At 45.7% G+C, this 16,671-nt stretch overlaps 2 protein-coding genes across 2 annotated transcripts; both read left to right on the forward strand.

The window, feature by feature from the left end:
• Positions 1 to 3,929: 3,929 nt before the first annotated feature.
• On the forward strand, positions 3,930 to 6,009 carry LOC4324244 (E3 ubiquitin-protein ligase At4g11680). Its single transcript, XM_015777469.3, has 3 exons — positions 3,930 to 4,466; positions 4,542 to 4,899; positions 5,492 to 6,009. Exons 1-3 carry the CDS (start codon positions 4,054 to 4,056, stop codon positions 5,633 to 5,635), a joined length of 915 nt encoding a protein of 304 aa, XP_015632955.1. The 5' UTR covers positions 3,930 to 4,053; the 3' UTR covers positions 5,636 to 6,009.
• Positions 6,010 to 9,561: 3,552 nt separating this feature from the next.
• Positions 9,562 to 13,844, forward strand: LOC4324245 (farnesyl pyrophosphate synthase). Its single transcript, XM_015772643.3, has 11 exons — positions 9,562 to 9,828; positions 11,436 to 11,576; positions 11,676 to 11,762; positions 12,006 to 12,122; positions 12,215 to 12,303; positions 12,548 to 12,599; positions 12,705 to 12,800; positions 12,873 to 12,917; positions 13,040 to 13,129; positions 13,202 to 13,273; positions 13,528 to 13,844. Exons 1-11 carry the CDS (start codon positions 9,685 to 9,687, stop codon positions 13,654 to 13,656), a joined length of 1,062 nt encoding a protein of 353 aa, XP_015628129.1. The 5' UTR covers positions 9,562 to 9,684; the 3' UTR covers positions 13,657 to 13,844.
• Positions 13,845 to 16,671: the final 2,827 nt, after the last annotated feature.

Below are 16,671 nucleotides of genomic sequence, written 5' to 3' on the forward strand. Positions count from 1 at the left end.
TTTGAATTACATCACCGAACTGTAATGTCAGAATGTTGAACCCCTGTCTTTCAAAACCAGGTTAAATAAAATCATAAGACAGTATGAATGGCTGTTTTGATTGGCGTGGCATCCTAATCAGAAAGAAAAACCATGTGTGGCTCACATGTAAGTGGACTAAAGAAACAAGCTCTCGCGTCGTCTTCCCCTGGGGGCGGCACGGGAGGCGGCAACCCGGCCGCCCCTCACCCTCCCCTCTTCCCCCTCCGCCTCGCCACCGCCCGAGCGGCCGCCGGCAAAGCCGGCCGGCCGCAAGGGCGGCGGCGGGGCCTCTCACGTCCTCTCTTTCGGGCGGGCAGGGGGCTGTCCTAGGCGAAGCAGCGGTGACCGCCAGATCCGGCCCGCTCCGGCCGGATTTGGCGGGGCGGCAACTGGCGGCGGCGAGGGTGGCGGCAACGACGGCGGGGATGGAGTTGGCCGAGGGCGCGGAGGCGGCGGCGGTGCCTCCCAGATCCGCGCCTCTCGGCCGGATCTGGAGGGTGGAGGCAGTTGGCCGACGGCAGTTGGCGACGACGACGACGACGGCCGGCGGCAGTAGGCGATGGTCTCGGCCGGATCTGGATGCCGGCGGCAGTGGGCGACGACGGCGGCAGTGTGGTGACGGCAGCGGCGGCGGCCGTGGGCCGGCGGCAACGTGGTGGCTGCCGTGTCATCTGGCGACGGCGGTGGAAGCAATGGCGTCGGGCTGCTACCTACTCGGTGGTGGAGGGCGATGGCGCAACGGCGGTTTTGCGGAGGCGGTGGTTGGTGTCGGTGGCAGCGGCGACGGTGGCTGTGACTCTAGAGGCGGTGATGACGTTGGTGGCGGGGAAGGAGTCGGGTGCGAGGTGGGGATGATGACGGCGAGGTGGTTAGGTGTTCGGCAGTAGCGGCTGTGGTGGTGGTGACCGTGTTCACGGTCACCGGAGGCATGGCAGCCTCGGTTGACTAGCCGAAGGCGTGGGAGACGTCCGCATCTGGCCGGCGTGGCACCGTTCGATGGAGGGGTCGGAGACCGGCTTGGTGCAGAGAAACGCAACCGATGGCAGCGGAGGTCGGCTCGGCGCGAGAGGCGTGGGCGGCGGAGATGGAGGCCGGCTTGGCGCGAGAGGTGCGACGGTTAGAGGGAGGCCAGATTGGCGCGAGAGGCGCGTCCGGTAGAGGAGGCCGGTTTGGCGTAGTGAGGCACTGCCGGCGGTGGAGGAGGCGACCTAGGTGTGAGGAGGAGCTGCCGGTGGGTGTGGCGCGGTCTTCGGCGCACGAAGGCTAGCTGGCGGGGGATGCCGGTGAGGGGGTCCCACATGTCGGCAAAGCTTGTGTGGTGGTGGAGCATCGGTGCGTCAGCCGTGGTTTCGCAGGGGCGATCTCGTCTGTGCCCTTTGTTGGTCTAGTGGCAGTCGGTCACGCTTAGCGGCGGCCGATCCGGTGGTAGCCTTCTCCTGGGCGTGTGTGTTGGCGATGTCGGCGTGTGGGTGGTGGTATTTTTTTCCTTTTCCTAGTTATGACTCTCTAGGGTTATAATCTTGTAATTTTTTACTACTCTATCAATAGAACCTCGCACCGTCTCGTGTGAGTCGTTCCAAAAAAAATGTAAGTGGACTTCTACCTATCGACTCTTTCCTATTTTCAACTCTCCCGTCTCTTCTCTAGGAGCTCGCCGATGAGGAGAGGGACAACGACCGATGAGTCTGTCATGGGAGACGGAAGCGGTAGTTGGAGGTCAACGGCGAAGGGGTGTCGGTGGTCCACAGCGGAGGAGGAAAAGGAGCTGATGAGCTCGAGCTTGGCAGCCGTTTCCTTGAAAGCGACGGTAGCGGTGAGCAACTAGAGAGGATGCGTTTGTGGCTGTGTGAGGCGACTTCCACCACCACGACCGCCTCCCACCGGTTGGCCATCGCTAGCACGAGGCCAGCTCCTGCGTGGAGAGCACCTCACCGCGCCTGCAGGCGAGGAAGCCAACGCCACCATCATCAAGCTCCATGCGCATCCCATGCTAGCCTGCCTCGACAGCCACAACAGATGCAAACGAGCGTCTCCATGGTGCCTGGAGCCCTCCACAGGGTGTTGTGGAGGCCACAACGCCGAAAGACTTGGAGGTGACGCTCGTCCTCCACCGGAGCCGTCGCATCATGTGGTGTGGCCACGATGACTCCCATTGCGCCCTGCACCACACGTGTTTGGCCTCTACCTTCGCCTGATCTCCAACGCTGGACACCCGGGGGCGGGGGGCGGGGGGTGTATGGCTCGTGCTTGTGCAGCTATTGCCGCTGGTAGGGGAGAGGGAAGGGCAAGGGAGGAGGAGGATATGGTCGTCGTTGTTGTGACTGCCGAGGCGTCGAGGCCGACAATGTCACCAAGGCCCGAGCCATCCGTTTCTGTCCTACACGCAGCCAATGTTGTGCTTGGGAGACAGGAGCCGTCGCATCGTGTTTTGCCCAAGCACCGCCCTCGATGCTGCACTCCGGTCGTGAGGTGAGAGGAGTGAGGCGAGTAGGCGACTGCTTGAGCTCTATGACTCCGTTGCCGCTGCCGCCTTGCTCCGTTCTCACTAGTAGCTGACCGTCTCCCCCCAGCAAGCTCCTATGGAGGAGTGGGGAGAGCCGGAGAGGTGGAGATGGGGAAGAAAGAAGAGAGCCTCTAGAAGCCCACTTACATGTAGCCCCACATTTTTTTTTTGACTAGGATTTCACGTCAACCAAAATAATCATCTTTATTGCTTTAGGATCTTATTTAATTTGGCTTTAAAATTTGGGGGTTCGATATTTATGATATTCTGGTTTAAGAATATAATTCAAACTTAATATCAACATGAGGGACATAAAGTGAACTTGATCCGGTTTTATCTCACCCTTTGCGGGTGTTACCAAACTGGCAGGCACGGCCTCTTTTTTAACGAGGGAAGTGTAGCAGGAACGGTCTTTGCCTTCGCGTAAAGAGAGAAGAGACAACTAGACAAGAGAGAGAGAGGCATATGTCACCTTCCCACGAAGACTTCAGATTTAACTTGCAGATCACCCATTCACCCGTTCTGCACAAGGTAAAGAGCGTAAACGCACGTATGCAACGAGAGCGATAACCTCAGGCTCAATGGATCCCCGGACCCCGCCTGTTTACCTGCTAGTGCACACGACAATATTGATACCAAATTGAGCGTCTCGGTAATTCACCGATGGTGGATCTGCGATCGGGAAGTGACCAGAAAGGTTTGAAGTACCGTGTCAGAAACGGGATTTCTCAACCAAAATGAGGAAGCGGACTGCTGGTAGTTGCCTACCACATCTACAGAGACGTTCAACCTATACAGAGGAGCTCCGGGTCCTCTGCGGCAGCTTCATGAATCAATTTCCTCCCCCCAAAAAAAAAGAGAAAACAATCAATTTCCTGTGATGTTTGCTATATAAGCTTCATTGTCAGTAGCTTCGATTCAACACAATGGATGAGGCAGCGACATCTGATGAGTGATGATCCCTCTCGTCGTCCTTGACTGAAAGGCACTGTATGATTCAAGATATATAGTTTCAGACAAGTAATGCTGTTTTAAACTGTTGCACTTCACCTACCATTACAATAGAGATACACACAAGCTAGTACCTTTTTTTTTTACCGAAACCAAATCAAACTCGACATTCAAATATATAAAATCGTGACCTAAATGCAATGTTTAAGGAAACAATGTGTCAATGTATTAGTACTACAGGATGAAATCAACAAGGGATCTTTGTTGAGTCATGCCGTCTGCCCACCATAAACCGAACCTCTGTGGCTCTCTCTCCTTGCGTCCCACCTAAACAAAACCAAACACAAGCTAGAGCCTAAGAGCCATGAGAAGCATTGGCGGGAAGGGGACGGTTAGGCCAACCGTTTTTATCTTCACCACACCACGACCTCCACTCTTGGCGCCAAAGCAAAGCCGTTAGATTGTTGGTCACCATCTCAAACCCAACTCGATCGCCTCCTCCCCTCCCACCCATTTTATCCCTTGACGCTCAAATCAGCCGCGCCCCCAATGCCCCTCCCCCTTGACCGGCCACCACAATGCGGCCGCCCTCGTCGTCGGCGACGCCCGGGACGGGCCGGGTGTCGGCGTTCACGATGCGCGCGGTGGCGCGCATGTCGAGGGCGCGGTGGTTCATCTTCCTGAGGCGGGTGTACCAGTACCAGAACGGCCCGAGGTCCGACCTGGGCTCCAACCCCTTCAACTCGCCCGGCTGGCTCGCCCTCGAGCTCGGCGTGATCATGGCGCAGATGGTCGTCACCACCGCCGTCGTCGCCACCTCCCCCAAGGAGCGCCCCGCGTGGCCGCTCCGGGTTTGGGTCGCCGCCTACAACGTGGGCAACGTGCTCAGCCTCCCCCTCCTCTACTGGCGCCACCGGCATTCCTCCTCCGGCGCCCGCGGCGGCACGCTCTCCGACGATCCCGAGATGCACGGCGCCAACGACCCTCTAAGGTTCATAAAACGGCATTAGCTGATTAGCTTTCTTAATTTCTTGATGGAAATTGAAATTGTGTGTGTGGGATGCAGGAACAGGTCGTATCTGATGAACAAGGCACGGGCGTTCCTGGAGCTGTTCTTCGCGATGTGGTTCGTGATGGGCAACGTGTGGGTGTTCGACGCGCGGCTCGGGTCGTTCCACCGCGCGCCGAGGCTGTACGCGCTCTGCATCGGCCTCCTCGCATGGAACGCCGTCGTCTACTCGCTCCCATTCCTCCTCTTCCTCCTGCTCTGCTGCTTCGTCCCGGCCGTCGGCTACGCGCTCGGGTACAACATGAACTCCGCGTCCGTCGGCCGGGGCGCCTCCGACGAGCAGCTCGCCGCGCTGCCGCAGTGGCGGTTCAAGGAGCCGGCCGACGCGCCGAGAGACCGCGACCACGACGATCAGGTGAGCGCACGTTCCGTTGCCGCGTACGTTAATATCGTGGGATATGTTAGTTTTGCATGCACAGAGATGATTAGGCAGTAGCAAAGCAGCGTGCATGTCTCTGCGGGGAGGTAGGAAAGTTTAGCGATGCAGAGAGGGGAATTAAGGAGAAACTCGCCAAACAAATGATTGGTGAACTCGGCTATTGGCCAGAATAGGATATCCAAAAAGTGATGAAACGTGCGCACCAAACTAGAACAATCTTCCTTTTTGGGCGGATATACTAAGATAAGAACTGCTAAAACCTTACTTTTCCCCATGGTTCGGTGCTTAGGAACAACTCAGCCAACATGAGCTAGTGCTAACTAGCTAACATAAGAACTGCTAAAACCTTTACCTTTCCCATTGGTTCGGTGCTTGCTTAGGAACAACTTAGGCACTTAGCCAACATAAACTAGTGCTAACTAGCTATGATGTGTTGATGTTGTCCAGTTTTATACATCTAAGCCAATTAGTTTGCTCTCTAGCTAGCTTATTATTGTTTAGAGCTCACAACTTATAGGAAACTAGGAATTGTCCTTGCTTTTACATACTTACTGGAATTAAATGGCAGGAGTGCTGCATATGCCTGGCTCAGTACAAGGAGAAGGAGGAGGTGAGGCAGCTGCCGTGCACGCACATGTTCCACCTGAAATGCGTGGACAGGTGGCTCAGGATCATCTCCTCTTGCCCTCTCTGCAAGCAAGAGCTCAGCTAGAAAAACAAGCTGACATGAATACGGAGCTACTGATACCGCGCCTTCCGACGCATGCGTCGCACCTCACGGAAGAAGAAAAAGAAAAGAAAAAAAAACCCTGGCACGCCAACCATGCGTGCACTGACCTAGTTCGATATTGCTGATGACGGCACGATGAATATTTATGCATACACTTGCATGTGAAAAAGATATGCTTGGATTAATTAGGCTAGGTAGACAAGCGGGAAATGTGTAAAAGAGTTTTTTTGTGTGTGTGTGTGTGTGTGTGTTGTTTGCGGTGTTGTTGCATCTCTCGAATGTGGTCGATCGAGATGCGCGTGTACGTAGTTTTTTTCAGCAGAAACCAAACGAGAACATATACCAGGGTTTGCGCTCGTGCTCCAGCGAATGCCAACCCAAAGGTATTCGGCCCGGTCGAAACTACTACAGTACTGTATTCTAGGCCTGGCTCAGAGTGGGCCAACATTTTCGGCCCAGTTTATTGACCTACTGCCCAGCCTATAATTATCAATCAGCCCACCTCGTCGCTGCGCCCTGCGGGAGACGGCGGCTACGAGCCTAGAGACCGTTGTACGACCGGCCGGTGAAAGCGAGACCGTCGTGCCGTTTCTTCCACAGACGCGATCACGAGAGGGAGAAGCCCCAAGACAAAACACACAAGTGACACAACTCTATATACAACCAAAACACACACATGCGTCTCGTGCGACTCGCTCGTGAAATTAACGGGCGTACTACGTGCTAGCGTAGGGCCTGCGCCGTGCGCCACTCGATCCGTTGGTCAAGTACGTCCCTGGTCTGGTCAAGCCACCTAGCCACGTGATAGTTGAGCACCTGGGCACAAGCCGCCGGCCTTCGCGGACGACGATCGGTGCCTACCTGCGTACGGGCAGCCACTTTGGTCACTGGTGACGGCATACGGTGGTGGGGGGATTGGGGGAAAATCGGTGGAAGAGTTCTCCGGCCCGGAGCCCCGGACCCCGGAGAGCGACGGAGACGCACCGCGCGGAGATGGCACCGTGCCTCGAGACCAAGTAGAGCCGCAGCCGTGCAACTCGATCCTATCGCCTATCGGTGTCACGGTGTGGGCCGCGGCCACGTGTGGATCTACTGTGCTGGCATGATTGGGAGGATACACACGTGGCCGGAGGTTACGGCGCCGGTGCTTGCTCCTCGTTGACAGGTGACAATCCAGTAGTAAGCCCATAAGCCCATTGGAATTAGCGAGCAGTTCACTGGCACTAGTGCACTACACACTGTCCAACTACTCTACTCCTAAACTCCCTGAGGGCTTTCTTTTGGCATAGCCCGGTGCTTCCTTTCTTTCGTCACATGACTCGCGTACTCCTAGCTCACTGCTCACGTGTTTGCACAGTCGCACTCAACGTGTTCGGACGGCCGAATCAGAAAATATATAATGCATACGTGTAGCATCATCATCTTGATTAGTCCCATATAATCTTAACAAAGTGGATTGATCTTACAGAAAACTAATGCAAATGCTGACAGGATAATCCATTAAGAATGACATATAGGCTGAGTTCCTTCCCCTATTTTCCAAACTAATATCTCTCTCTCTCTCTTTTGACTTAGCATGTTTTTAAAACCACTAAATGGTTCTATACGAAAGAGTATAACCGATCGTCGACTATTATTTCTTTGACTACTGGTTTCTTACCCTATGGAGCAATTCGTGTGGTCTCGTTCGACTTTATTCTTTTCTGTTTTTATCTTTTGATTTTCTTTGAAAAAATAGTACAAATGCAAACCCTCGTAACATACGTACACACATATTCTATCGCTATGAGCACCTCTAAAAAAATTAGACGAGTATATGCACACTCATCCCTATAAACACGAAGACACACATCCTATTTCTATAAGGACATCCGAAATATTTCCCATGAACGTGTACACACACATCCTATCTCTGAGCACATTCAGAAGACTGGAACATCATGTATTGTTATTGACAGGTACGTTGCCTGTCATTAAAATAATAATTAGCTATAATTGCGAGTACCTGTGTCAAATCTAAGACTTGAATCAAGTGGGCCGGTTCCATCATATGGAATCTAACTAATTGAGCTACACTTATTTCGTGATTTTGGATTTTTATTTGCCTGTTTTCCAAACTTATAAACGTTGTTTTTGTAAATTTATTTTTGTTGTAATATTTTTCGAAAGCAAATTTTCAACTCTGTAATGGTTCATTTATCCGTATGTACTTTCTAATAGCTATAAAAAAATCAGATTATACATTATCAATTTCAGTTATCCAAAATACAGCCTAAAAGTACTCATGGCCTCCAATAATCCTCTCATTGCAGTTGATTATATTCATGTTCTTCGCTTGCTCGGCCTATTACTATCTTCCAAGGGAGTTGTACCAGGAGCTTTTTTTTCGGTTGCCCACGACAACAAAAAAATCCTTACCTCGTGCATATCGCGAATCAATCAATGTTACTTTGTCGTTCTTACCTGCCAACTACTCCGCTAACTGATATGCGAGATTCTCCATCGCTACCATCGACCCATCGTGCCAGTGGAGTGTGGAGTGCTGACGTTGGCATGGGGAGCTAAGTAATAATGGTATTCTATAAGCGTATATAAAGGAGAGAGAGAAAAAAATCAGGTCCTATGACTTAGTTCTTCACATACTTAAATGTAGATGCACCAAATATAATAGAGGAGAGGAAGCGAGATGAGAAAAAAGAGATACACCATTGTAGCTCATCTATTATGTACCCTCTCTGTCCCAATAAAAAAACCAATCCTTCCAGGCTCGTAGCTAGAAATTCTTTTTTTTTACGTAGTAGTATATATTAGTTGTAAAATGCGCTTATACCGGCTCCTGAGCTGCCACCGACCTCGTTAAGCTTGCGAGTTGCAACTCGGCCTCGTCGAGCTTCGACCTGCCACTTCGAGAGTACCACCGGCCTCGTAGAGCTCCCTCGCTACACCCCGATCACATCAAAGCTCCTAACCTGCCACCCAAAGCCATCACCGGTCTCATAGAGCTAGAGGAAGTTGACGAGGGATAGGAAATAAGAAGATACTCCCTCCGTCTCATAGTATAAGAAGTTTTAGAGTTGGACACGGTTATTAAGAAATGTAGGTAGAAGTGAATGATGAAGCATTGTGATTGGATGAATAGTGGAGGTAGGTGGGAAAAGTGAATGTTGGAGGTTTGTGATTGGTTGGGAGGAGAATGTTGGTAGAGAAGTTGTTATATTTTGGGACAAATCCTAAGAGCTAAAAATTATTATATTTTGGGACAAATGAAGTAATAACTAGTATGAGCATTTTTGGTCCATATAGAAATACGGTATGAAAAAAACTGGTTTAACAACACCTCAAACACATATAATGGCATAATTCAAATTTTTAAAAATACCATTGACACGGAGCCGGTACAATAAATAATAATGTTTTTTTTTCATTACGGTAAATTTGTATACCATGAATCCGATCAACCCAAATATATTTTGTTTTCTGGATTATTACATGACATGAACATGCATCGGTAGATTTTACTAATGAATACTTTAATTGTAGTGGAAATTCTATTGAGTTACCATGCATTTGCAGCTAAAACAATAACAATAAATGTTTGTATCTAAACAACCAAATTGCAAATTAAACAAAATAGTATGATTTTGCGGAGTACTACCCAAATCAGTAGCCAAGACCGCACTGTCAGTCTGTCGCCCTCCAATCCGTTACTCGTTTATTCGTATCTCCTCCCAATTATTCTACACGTTTCTTTCAAATTAAAATCTCCCTAAACTCTGTCAAATTCACGGTGTTTTCTGGAAAGGGTGGAACGCTAGTTCCGCAAACCAGCCAAGCAAGCAAACGTGTGCCTCTCACGGCGCCCATCTCCCGTCCTTAAATAAACGCGTGCGCCGAAGCTGCTTCTCCCCACAAAATTTTGTGTGTCCTCATCCCCCATCTCCTCTCCAATACTCGCCACTAATTTCTTCTCTCTTTCTCTCTCTCTCCGCGCCCTCGCATCGCACGTGAGGCAGTCGAGGGATAGCGGCGCAATGGCGGCGGCGGTGGTGGCGAACGGCGCGAGCGGCGACTCCTCCAAGGCCGCGTTCGCGGAGATATACAGCAGGCTCAAGGAGGAGATGCTCGAGGACCCGGCCTTCGAGTTCACCGACGAGTCGCTCCAGTGGATCGACCGCGTAATGCTCTCTTCCCCGTCTCGATCCTTTATGCTGGGAGGGATACGGATGTTGGTTTTTGATCTGGTTTAGCGAGAGGGGAGGGAGGGGGTGGCGTTGATGCCTACGTGCTCGCGTGACGCGTCAAAGGCTTTTGGAATTTCGCCGGGTTTTCTGGGCTTACGAGTGGCGCTTGGCTGGTGGATTCGCTCTGTTATTGGTATATGTGTTTCCTGATGGTAGAATGTTAGGAGTATGGAGTATGCGAGCAATGACTAGGGGGTAACGAAGTAAGTTTACGTCTCACATACAGATCGATATGGTGTGTTGAATTGCATAGTGGGTCTGAACTCTGAGCAACAGAGCGAGTAATCTCTCTCTCTTATCTGTTAACAAGAGTAGGTGAACAAGGAAGGCAGGGCTTTTCTAGGCTACAGTGATTGATCGATCAACTTGTTAGGAAAAGCCGGACAGGAGTGTCTTTTTTTACCTACAGTCGCTGGTGAAGTAGATCATATAAAGTCACCTTATGAACTTTAAGCATACGGATTTCATTTCTGTTGTACAACAGATCCTTTAAAAAATTAGTAAAGCTAGCCTTTTGGACACCATGTTCTCTTTTATTTGTGTGTGTGTTGGAGGAAGGGGGGCACAAAATTCTTGTTGAGTATTTTGATCTTTGCCTAAGTACATCTTTTGGAATATTTAGATCGATAAGGTGAAAATGCTGTGGGTTTCCTTGACATAAAAGATGAACTCACCGTATGTTGAGTTGTTCTATATTGCAGCAAAAACGATCTATCAAAGCTGCATCTCCTTAACCGTGGAAAGTTAAAAAGAGCTAGTTGTTTTTACTACTTTGCATGTCAATATTTCAGATCCAAGCTGCATCTCCTTAACCGTGGAAAGATAAAAAGAGCTAGTTGTTTTTACTACTTTGCATGTTAATATTTCAGATCCCGTTGGTTAGACAGTATAAATATTACAGATGTTCCTTCAAAAATAAAGAGTAAATTTCACTTTGGGCCACCTTTTATTACTGATGTTTCGCTTTGGACGATCCTTTGACCAATGTTTTCACTTTAAACCAGGTAAATCTTGCCTTTGTTTCACTTTGGGACACCCCAACTCTCTTCTCAAGCATATGAATGACCTCGAGTATGCCGGCTCATACTCGTCAATAAACTCCCTCGGCTATATGTAGATCATTTCTTTGACATATGAATGCAGATGGATAAAGGAGTTGAGGGTGGCCCAAAGTGCCACAAAGGTAAATTATCCGGTCCAAAGTGAAAGCATTGGTTAAAGAGTTGTCCAAAGCGAAACACCGGTAATAAAATATATATAGGTGAAAAGCTGGGGAGCACAATACATTGTTCAGGTGTATTCTAAAAGTTTTACTACTTTTTACTGTTAATGACACAACAGTAGTAGCTAAGTGTAAATGATTGGTTGCTGATGGTTTGTTTCTGTTGTTTGATTTTTATCCTCTACCTATTACCATTTCCATTTCCATTTACCATTGTTATTTATTGTGTATTGATATCAGAATCATACCCACAGAAATTGGACATACAGTATATTTGAGTATGTTAAAGTAGTTGACATTTTTTTTTTATCCGGAGCAGATGCTGGATTACAATGTGCTCGGAGGAAAGTGCAACCGCGGGATCTCTGTCATTGATAGTTTCAAGATGTTGAAGGGCACTGATGTTCTGAATAAGGAGGAGACATTTCTTGCCTGCACCCTTGGTTGGTGCATTGAATGGGTAATGTTTTCTCCAAATGCTATCTTGTAGGATGTTTGTTAGCCAAGTGAAGTTATATGCTAAGTGTGGCACCACTGATGGTTCTGCATAATTTTGCAGCTTCAAGCTTATTTTCTTGTGCTTGATGATATTATGGACAACTCTCAAACACGACGTGGCCAGCCTTGCTGGTTTAGGGTGCCTCAGGTCAGTAGCAGAACAATCATCCTTTGTATGCATCAATTTTTTTATATATATTGTTTTTTTATAACTGTATGAATTATAATCCAGAATTGCACAGGCATTGAAAAAAAAAGGTCATGCATTAAGTAACTGATTCATGTTCCCTTTTTTCAATCCTTGTAAGGAGTGTGATCAGATTAGCACAATGTTGAATTGCTATCTGTTACCTATAAAACTAAATTTGTGTATTTCATTGTTTTGCAATAGGTTGGGCTCATTGCTGTAAATGATGGTATTATCCTTCGCAACCATATTTCACGAATTCTTCAACGCCATTTTAAAGGAAAGCTGTATTATGTTGATCTCATTGATTTGTTCAATGAGGTAAGTTGTATCTTCTGACATGCACATATTGTTGGGAAAAAAATACTGTACGCTTCTCCCTGATGCCCAGTTGTATGTTTTTGTTTTGTTAGGTTGAGTTTAAGACTGCTTCAGGTCAATTGTTGGATCTTATTACTACTCATGAGGGAGAAAAGGATCTCACAAAGTACAACTTGACAGTGTAAGTTCATTTTGCATTTACGTGTTTGTTTCTTTCTTTCTTTGCATGATTTCCTGTCCATTTGTTTCTAAAAATAAGGTTCAAACAAAACAAAGGAACGGAAAAAATAACAGATAGTTCCTTTTCTGTGTTCCATGTGTAGTTTCTAGAATGAGTTGTATTTGCACTATATTTTATTTTAGCAGTTCAGAATTGGGTTATGATCTTCATTTAATGGTGTTCTTTTAACTGACATATTGTGCAGTCACCGCCGCATTGTTCAGTACAAGACAGCTTACTACTCATTCTATCTTCCGGTAGGATTTACCATTCTCCTATGGATTTTTTCCATCTTTAAACTCTCACTTCGGTAATCTGCGAATAGTTGTCATCACTAGCAATAATATTTTTCTTTATCCAAGGTTGCATGTGCTTTGCTGCTATCTGGTGAGAATTTGGATAACTTCGGTGATGTTAAGAACATTCTTGTGGAAATGGGGACATACTTCCAAGTTCAGGTACCTTTTCACCTTGTTGGTTGTGAATTTATATATTACTGGACTACCGCACTAATACGAGTTTTCTCACAGGATGATTATCTAGATTGTTATGGTGATCCTGAGTTTATTGGCAAGGTTAGTGTGCCCGTTGTGGTTGTACTAATCCCAATGAGTATGGCTACTGCCAATCGGTCCATTGCTGTCCAGGCTTATTTTATCTGTAGCTTATGATCTGATCAGTAGAAATCTTAATGCAGATTGGAACGGACATTGAAGACTACAAGTGCTCATGGTTAGTTGTGCAAGCTCTCGAGCGTGCTGACGAGAACCAAAAGCACATTCTATTTGTAAGTATTATTAACTTTGTAGTTTTTATCAACCCATGGGCACCATCTGAATCCTTTATGTCTAATTGACAGGAAAATTATGGGAAGCCAGATCCTGAATGTGTTGCAAAAGTGAAGGATCTGTATAAAGAACTTAATCTGGAGGTTTGTCTTAACCGTTCTCTGTATTTATGTTATGTGTATCATCATCACCTGAGTAAACATATGCAGACATCATACGCAGGTGTGAAAAAGAATAATTACCATCCCAACTCGATGAGGAACAAAACTTAGAACTCAGTTGTTTTTTTAAGAATAAGAAGGAACTCATTTGTTGAAGATGCTTGAAACAATAATTCAGAATTTCTCATTTATCCATTGCAAGACCTGAGGCACTGCTTTTATCTGTTATACTGCAGGCCGTATTTCATGAATACGAGAGGGAGAGTTACAATAAGCTGATTGCCGACATCGAAGCACATCCGAACAAAGCAGTTCAGAATGTATTGAAATCCTTCCTGCACAAGATCTACAAGAGGCAGAAGTAGAGCTAAGCTCATGGAGAAGCTGTTTCATGTTTGCTTGGTAACTAGAGTCGTGGGGACAAATAACTGGTAACTAGAATCATGGGGACTGTTCCCTGATGTTGTGTGTATTATGGTTATGTTCGTACCGTGTAGTACAGCGTGCTACTCCGTAAAATAATGAAGCATGGTGCTATTTATGCGTGCGTGAACTGCTTGTGTCATTAATTTTAGTTTTTGGCTTTTGCTAGCTTCATTTTTACCAATTTCATACTTATCTGCATTCGAAGGCTCAAATAGCAGGGCGCATTTCAAAGTAAGCCCTGTTTGAGCATGCGAATTTTAAGTAAGGGCAGATCTAGAAAGAGATATTATCGTATGAAAAGAAGCTTCCTGTCACATAAGGTGTAGTGTCTTTTGAATCTTTCGTCTCGAATGGTTCTATACATGAATTGACCGGCAAAACTTTGTGCAGCAGGTTTGGAGCCTGTGACTCTTGCACCTCTAATCGTTTGCCCTACAACTTATAACCTGTTGCTATACTTAATTTAGAGATGATTTGTTTTCTTTCCATAGTTTATTTGTTAGTATTGACTTTTTAAATCGCTAGACATATACTCCATAAATTATTTATTTATTTATTTATTTTTACCCATAAATTACCCTTTTGTTGCAGATAAGTCATACAACTTATAATTAACATTAGCCTAATTCATGGCACCCGAGAGATCATGTATACGTACTCCCTCCGTACTTGTAAAGGAAGTCGTTTAGGATAATGTTTAAGTCAAACCTTGGGAATATAAATCATGAATAAAAATTATATGAATAGATTTGTCTTGAAAAATACTTTCATAAAATTATACATATATCAGTTTTCAATAAATATTTTTATAGAAACAAGAAGTCAAAATTGTATTTTGGAGACCGTGTCGCTGTCCAAAACGACTTCCTTAACCTTTTTAAATAGATACATGCACGCAACACTAGAATAGTAAATCGATGGTCTCATTAAATTCCTATTGAGATTTGAGAGTGTATTCACACATATATGTGTAATATTTTTGGACACCAAAATTTGAACCATCGTACGTAGAGTTATGTAACCACAAATTTAATATTGCACCACCGGTGTTCTCTTGGTATGTTTTTAGATAATGAGAAGAATTTCATTGAAATGAAACTACACTTGACCTCCATCAATTAGGGATGCACACATCCTAAAAAGGCAAACATGAACATATTGCCTTGCAGCAACTCGCCCTACACATAATTAACACAAACACAAAGTATTATGCACCTATTCCAAAACAACATCTTCAACTCTTTTGTACAATTTTCTCTCCTTATTAATGAAAATTAACTGTGGGGTCTTCAAGAAGGTCAAGACCTATATGTGTTGCGGTCATAAAAAAAACATGGGTGGATTTTTATTTGAAATGTAAGACAACACCTTCAACAACGAGACAACAAATAAGAACTGATGTTGCCGAATCTAGATGAACTAGATCATAGTTTCTGCCATGCCATCATCATTGCTTATACTCCATGTCACTGTCTAGCTAAAGCGAATATAGTAGGGGTAACAATTGCCCATGGTGACTATTGTTCGTCAAAAACATCCGAAGGGTCCGCTCATGACTAGTCATGGTTGCTAGACCAATTTCAATAGTCGTCAACCAATCTTCCCAATCAAGACGGAGATCACTACCCACGTAGCAACCCCATTTGATCGCCAACGGCAAAGACCAGGCATCAATATCAACGTACAACCACAAGGACAAAGCTTTGGTCTCCTCTATTTGCCTCCATCGAGCGAATGAAAGAAACATTTTCCATTTGGAACATTGAAGAAGGAAATGTAAAAAATCGCATGGCTTCAAACGAAGCCAACCCACCTCCATCGACCATGGCAAGCACAATCAAATTGAATCGATTTTGCTCCACTGACATGTAGTCATAAACTGACTCAAAAACACCACAAACATATCCAAGTCACAAAACAATATCATGAGAATCACATGTGGATAATCTGTTCAGCATTATGCTATTTTTCAACTTGAATAATCTTTCTAGCCTAAGTACCTTAAAATTATAGCATGTTGGATAGGGTGTGAATGTGTGTATCTTTCATGTAATCGAAAATTTCCAATATTTTTACCTTATGTACTTTGGCTGACGTTTTTGTCTTGGTTTCGGTTTCTCCATAATGATCCTCATGATGTTAAGTTCCAATTATTCCAATAAATGGATGTAGCCTTTTCATTGCCACTTAGGCTAAGTTCTTATCCCAATTTTTCCAACTCACATCTCTCGTTTTCCGCATGGACGTTTTTCAAACTGCTAAACGGTGTGTTTTTTGCAAAAAAAAACTATACGAAAGTTGTTTTAAAAATCAAATTAATCTATTTTTTAAAAAAATAGTTAATACTTAATTAATCATCCAATAATACGTATTTTGTTGTGCGTGCCGGGGAGGAGCTCCCGAAGACAGCCTTAGACTTCATCATCTCCAACATGCCCATGTCAAGCTGAGATTTGGGCTCATTGTACCCATTGGCAATACCAAAATTTTGTAGGACATAATTAGAAAGGATATGTTCATTTGGTGACAAAATAAGGTGCATACAAGATCAATAGATGTGTTTTATCAAAATTTTGATAGGACAGTGTTTTGATGGAGATGGTTTGCTTGGTGGGATAGCAAATCAGACAAATTGTTGGATAAAAATAAGTTATGTATATTGTTTCATTGCTGGTACAAAGAAAATAAACCCCACAAAATTCAAAAGAAGCCACAGAAACCTACTCCCTCCGTCCTAAAAAAAGACAAACCTTGGTTTCCGTGCCCAACGTTTGACCGTCTATCTTATTTGAAAAAATTATGAAGAAAATTAAAAAGACAAGTCACGCATAAAATATTAATCATGTTTTATCATCTAACAACAATAAAAATACGAATTATAAAAAAATTTCATATAAGACGGACAGTCAAAGTTGGACACGGAAACCCAGGGTTTGCCTTTTTTGGGACGAAGG

Source organism: Oryza sativa, chromosome 1 (genome assembly GCF_034140825.1).
Source record: "Oryza sativa Japonica Group chromosome 1, ASM3414082v1".
In the NCBI taxonomy this organism is placed as follows: domain Eukaryota; kingdom Viridiplantae; phylum Streptophyta; class Magnoliopsida; order Poales; family Poaceae; genus Oryza; species Oryza sativa.

Bases quoted from the DNA above. Each gene is read 5' to 3' on its own strand.
- LOC4324244 (XM_015777469.3), top strand. From the start codon at position 4,054: ATGCGGCCGCCCTCGTCGTCGGCGACGCCCGGGACGGGCCGGGTGTCG. The intron at 4,467-4,541 runs GTTCATAAAACG...TGTGGGATGCAG, and splicing joins GGCGCCAACGACCCTCTAAG to GAACAGGTCGTATCTGATGA. The intron at 4,900-5,491 runs GTGAGCGCACGT...ATTAAATGGCAG, and splicing joins ACCGCGACCACGACGATCAG to GAGTGCTGCATATGCCTGGC.
- LOC4324245 (XM_015772643.3), top strand. From the start codon at position 9,685: ATGGCGGCGGCGGTGGTGGCGAACGGCGCGAGCGGCGACTCCTCCAAG. The intron at 12,600-12,704 runs GTAGGATTTACC...TCTTTATCCAAG, and splicing joins ACTACTCATTCTATCTTCCG to GTTGCATGTGCTTTGCTGCT. The intron at 13,274-13,527 runs GTTTGTCTTAAC...GTTATACTGCAG, and splicing joins ATAAAGAACTTAATCTGGAG to GCCGTATTTCATGAATACGA.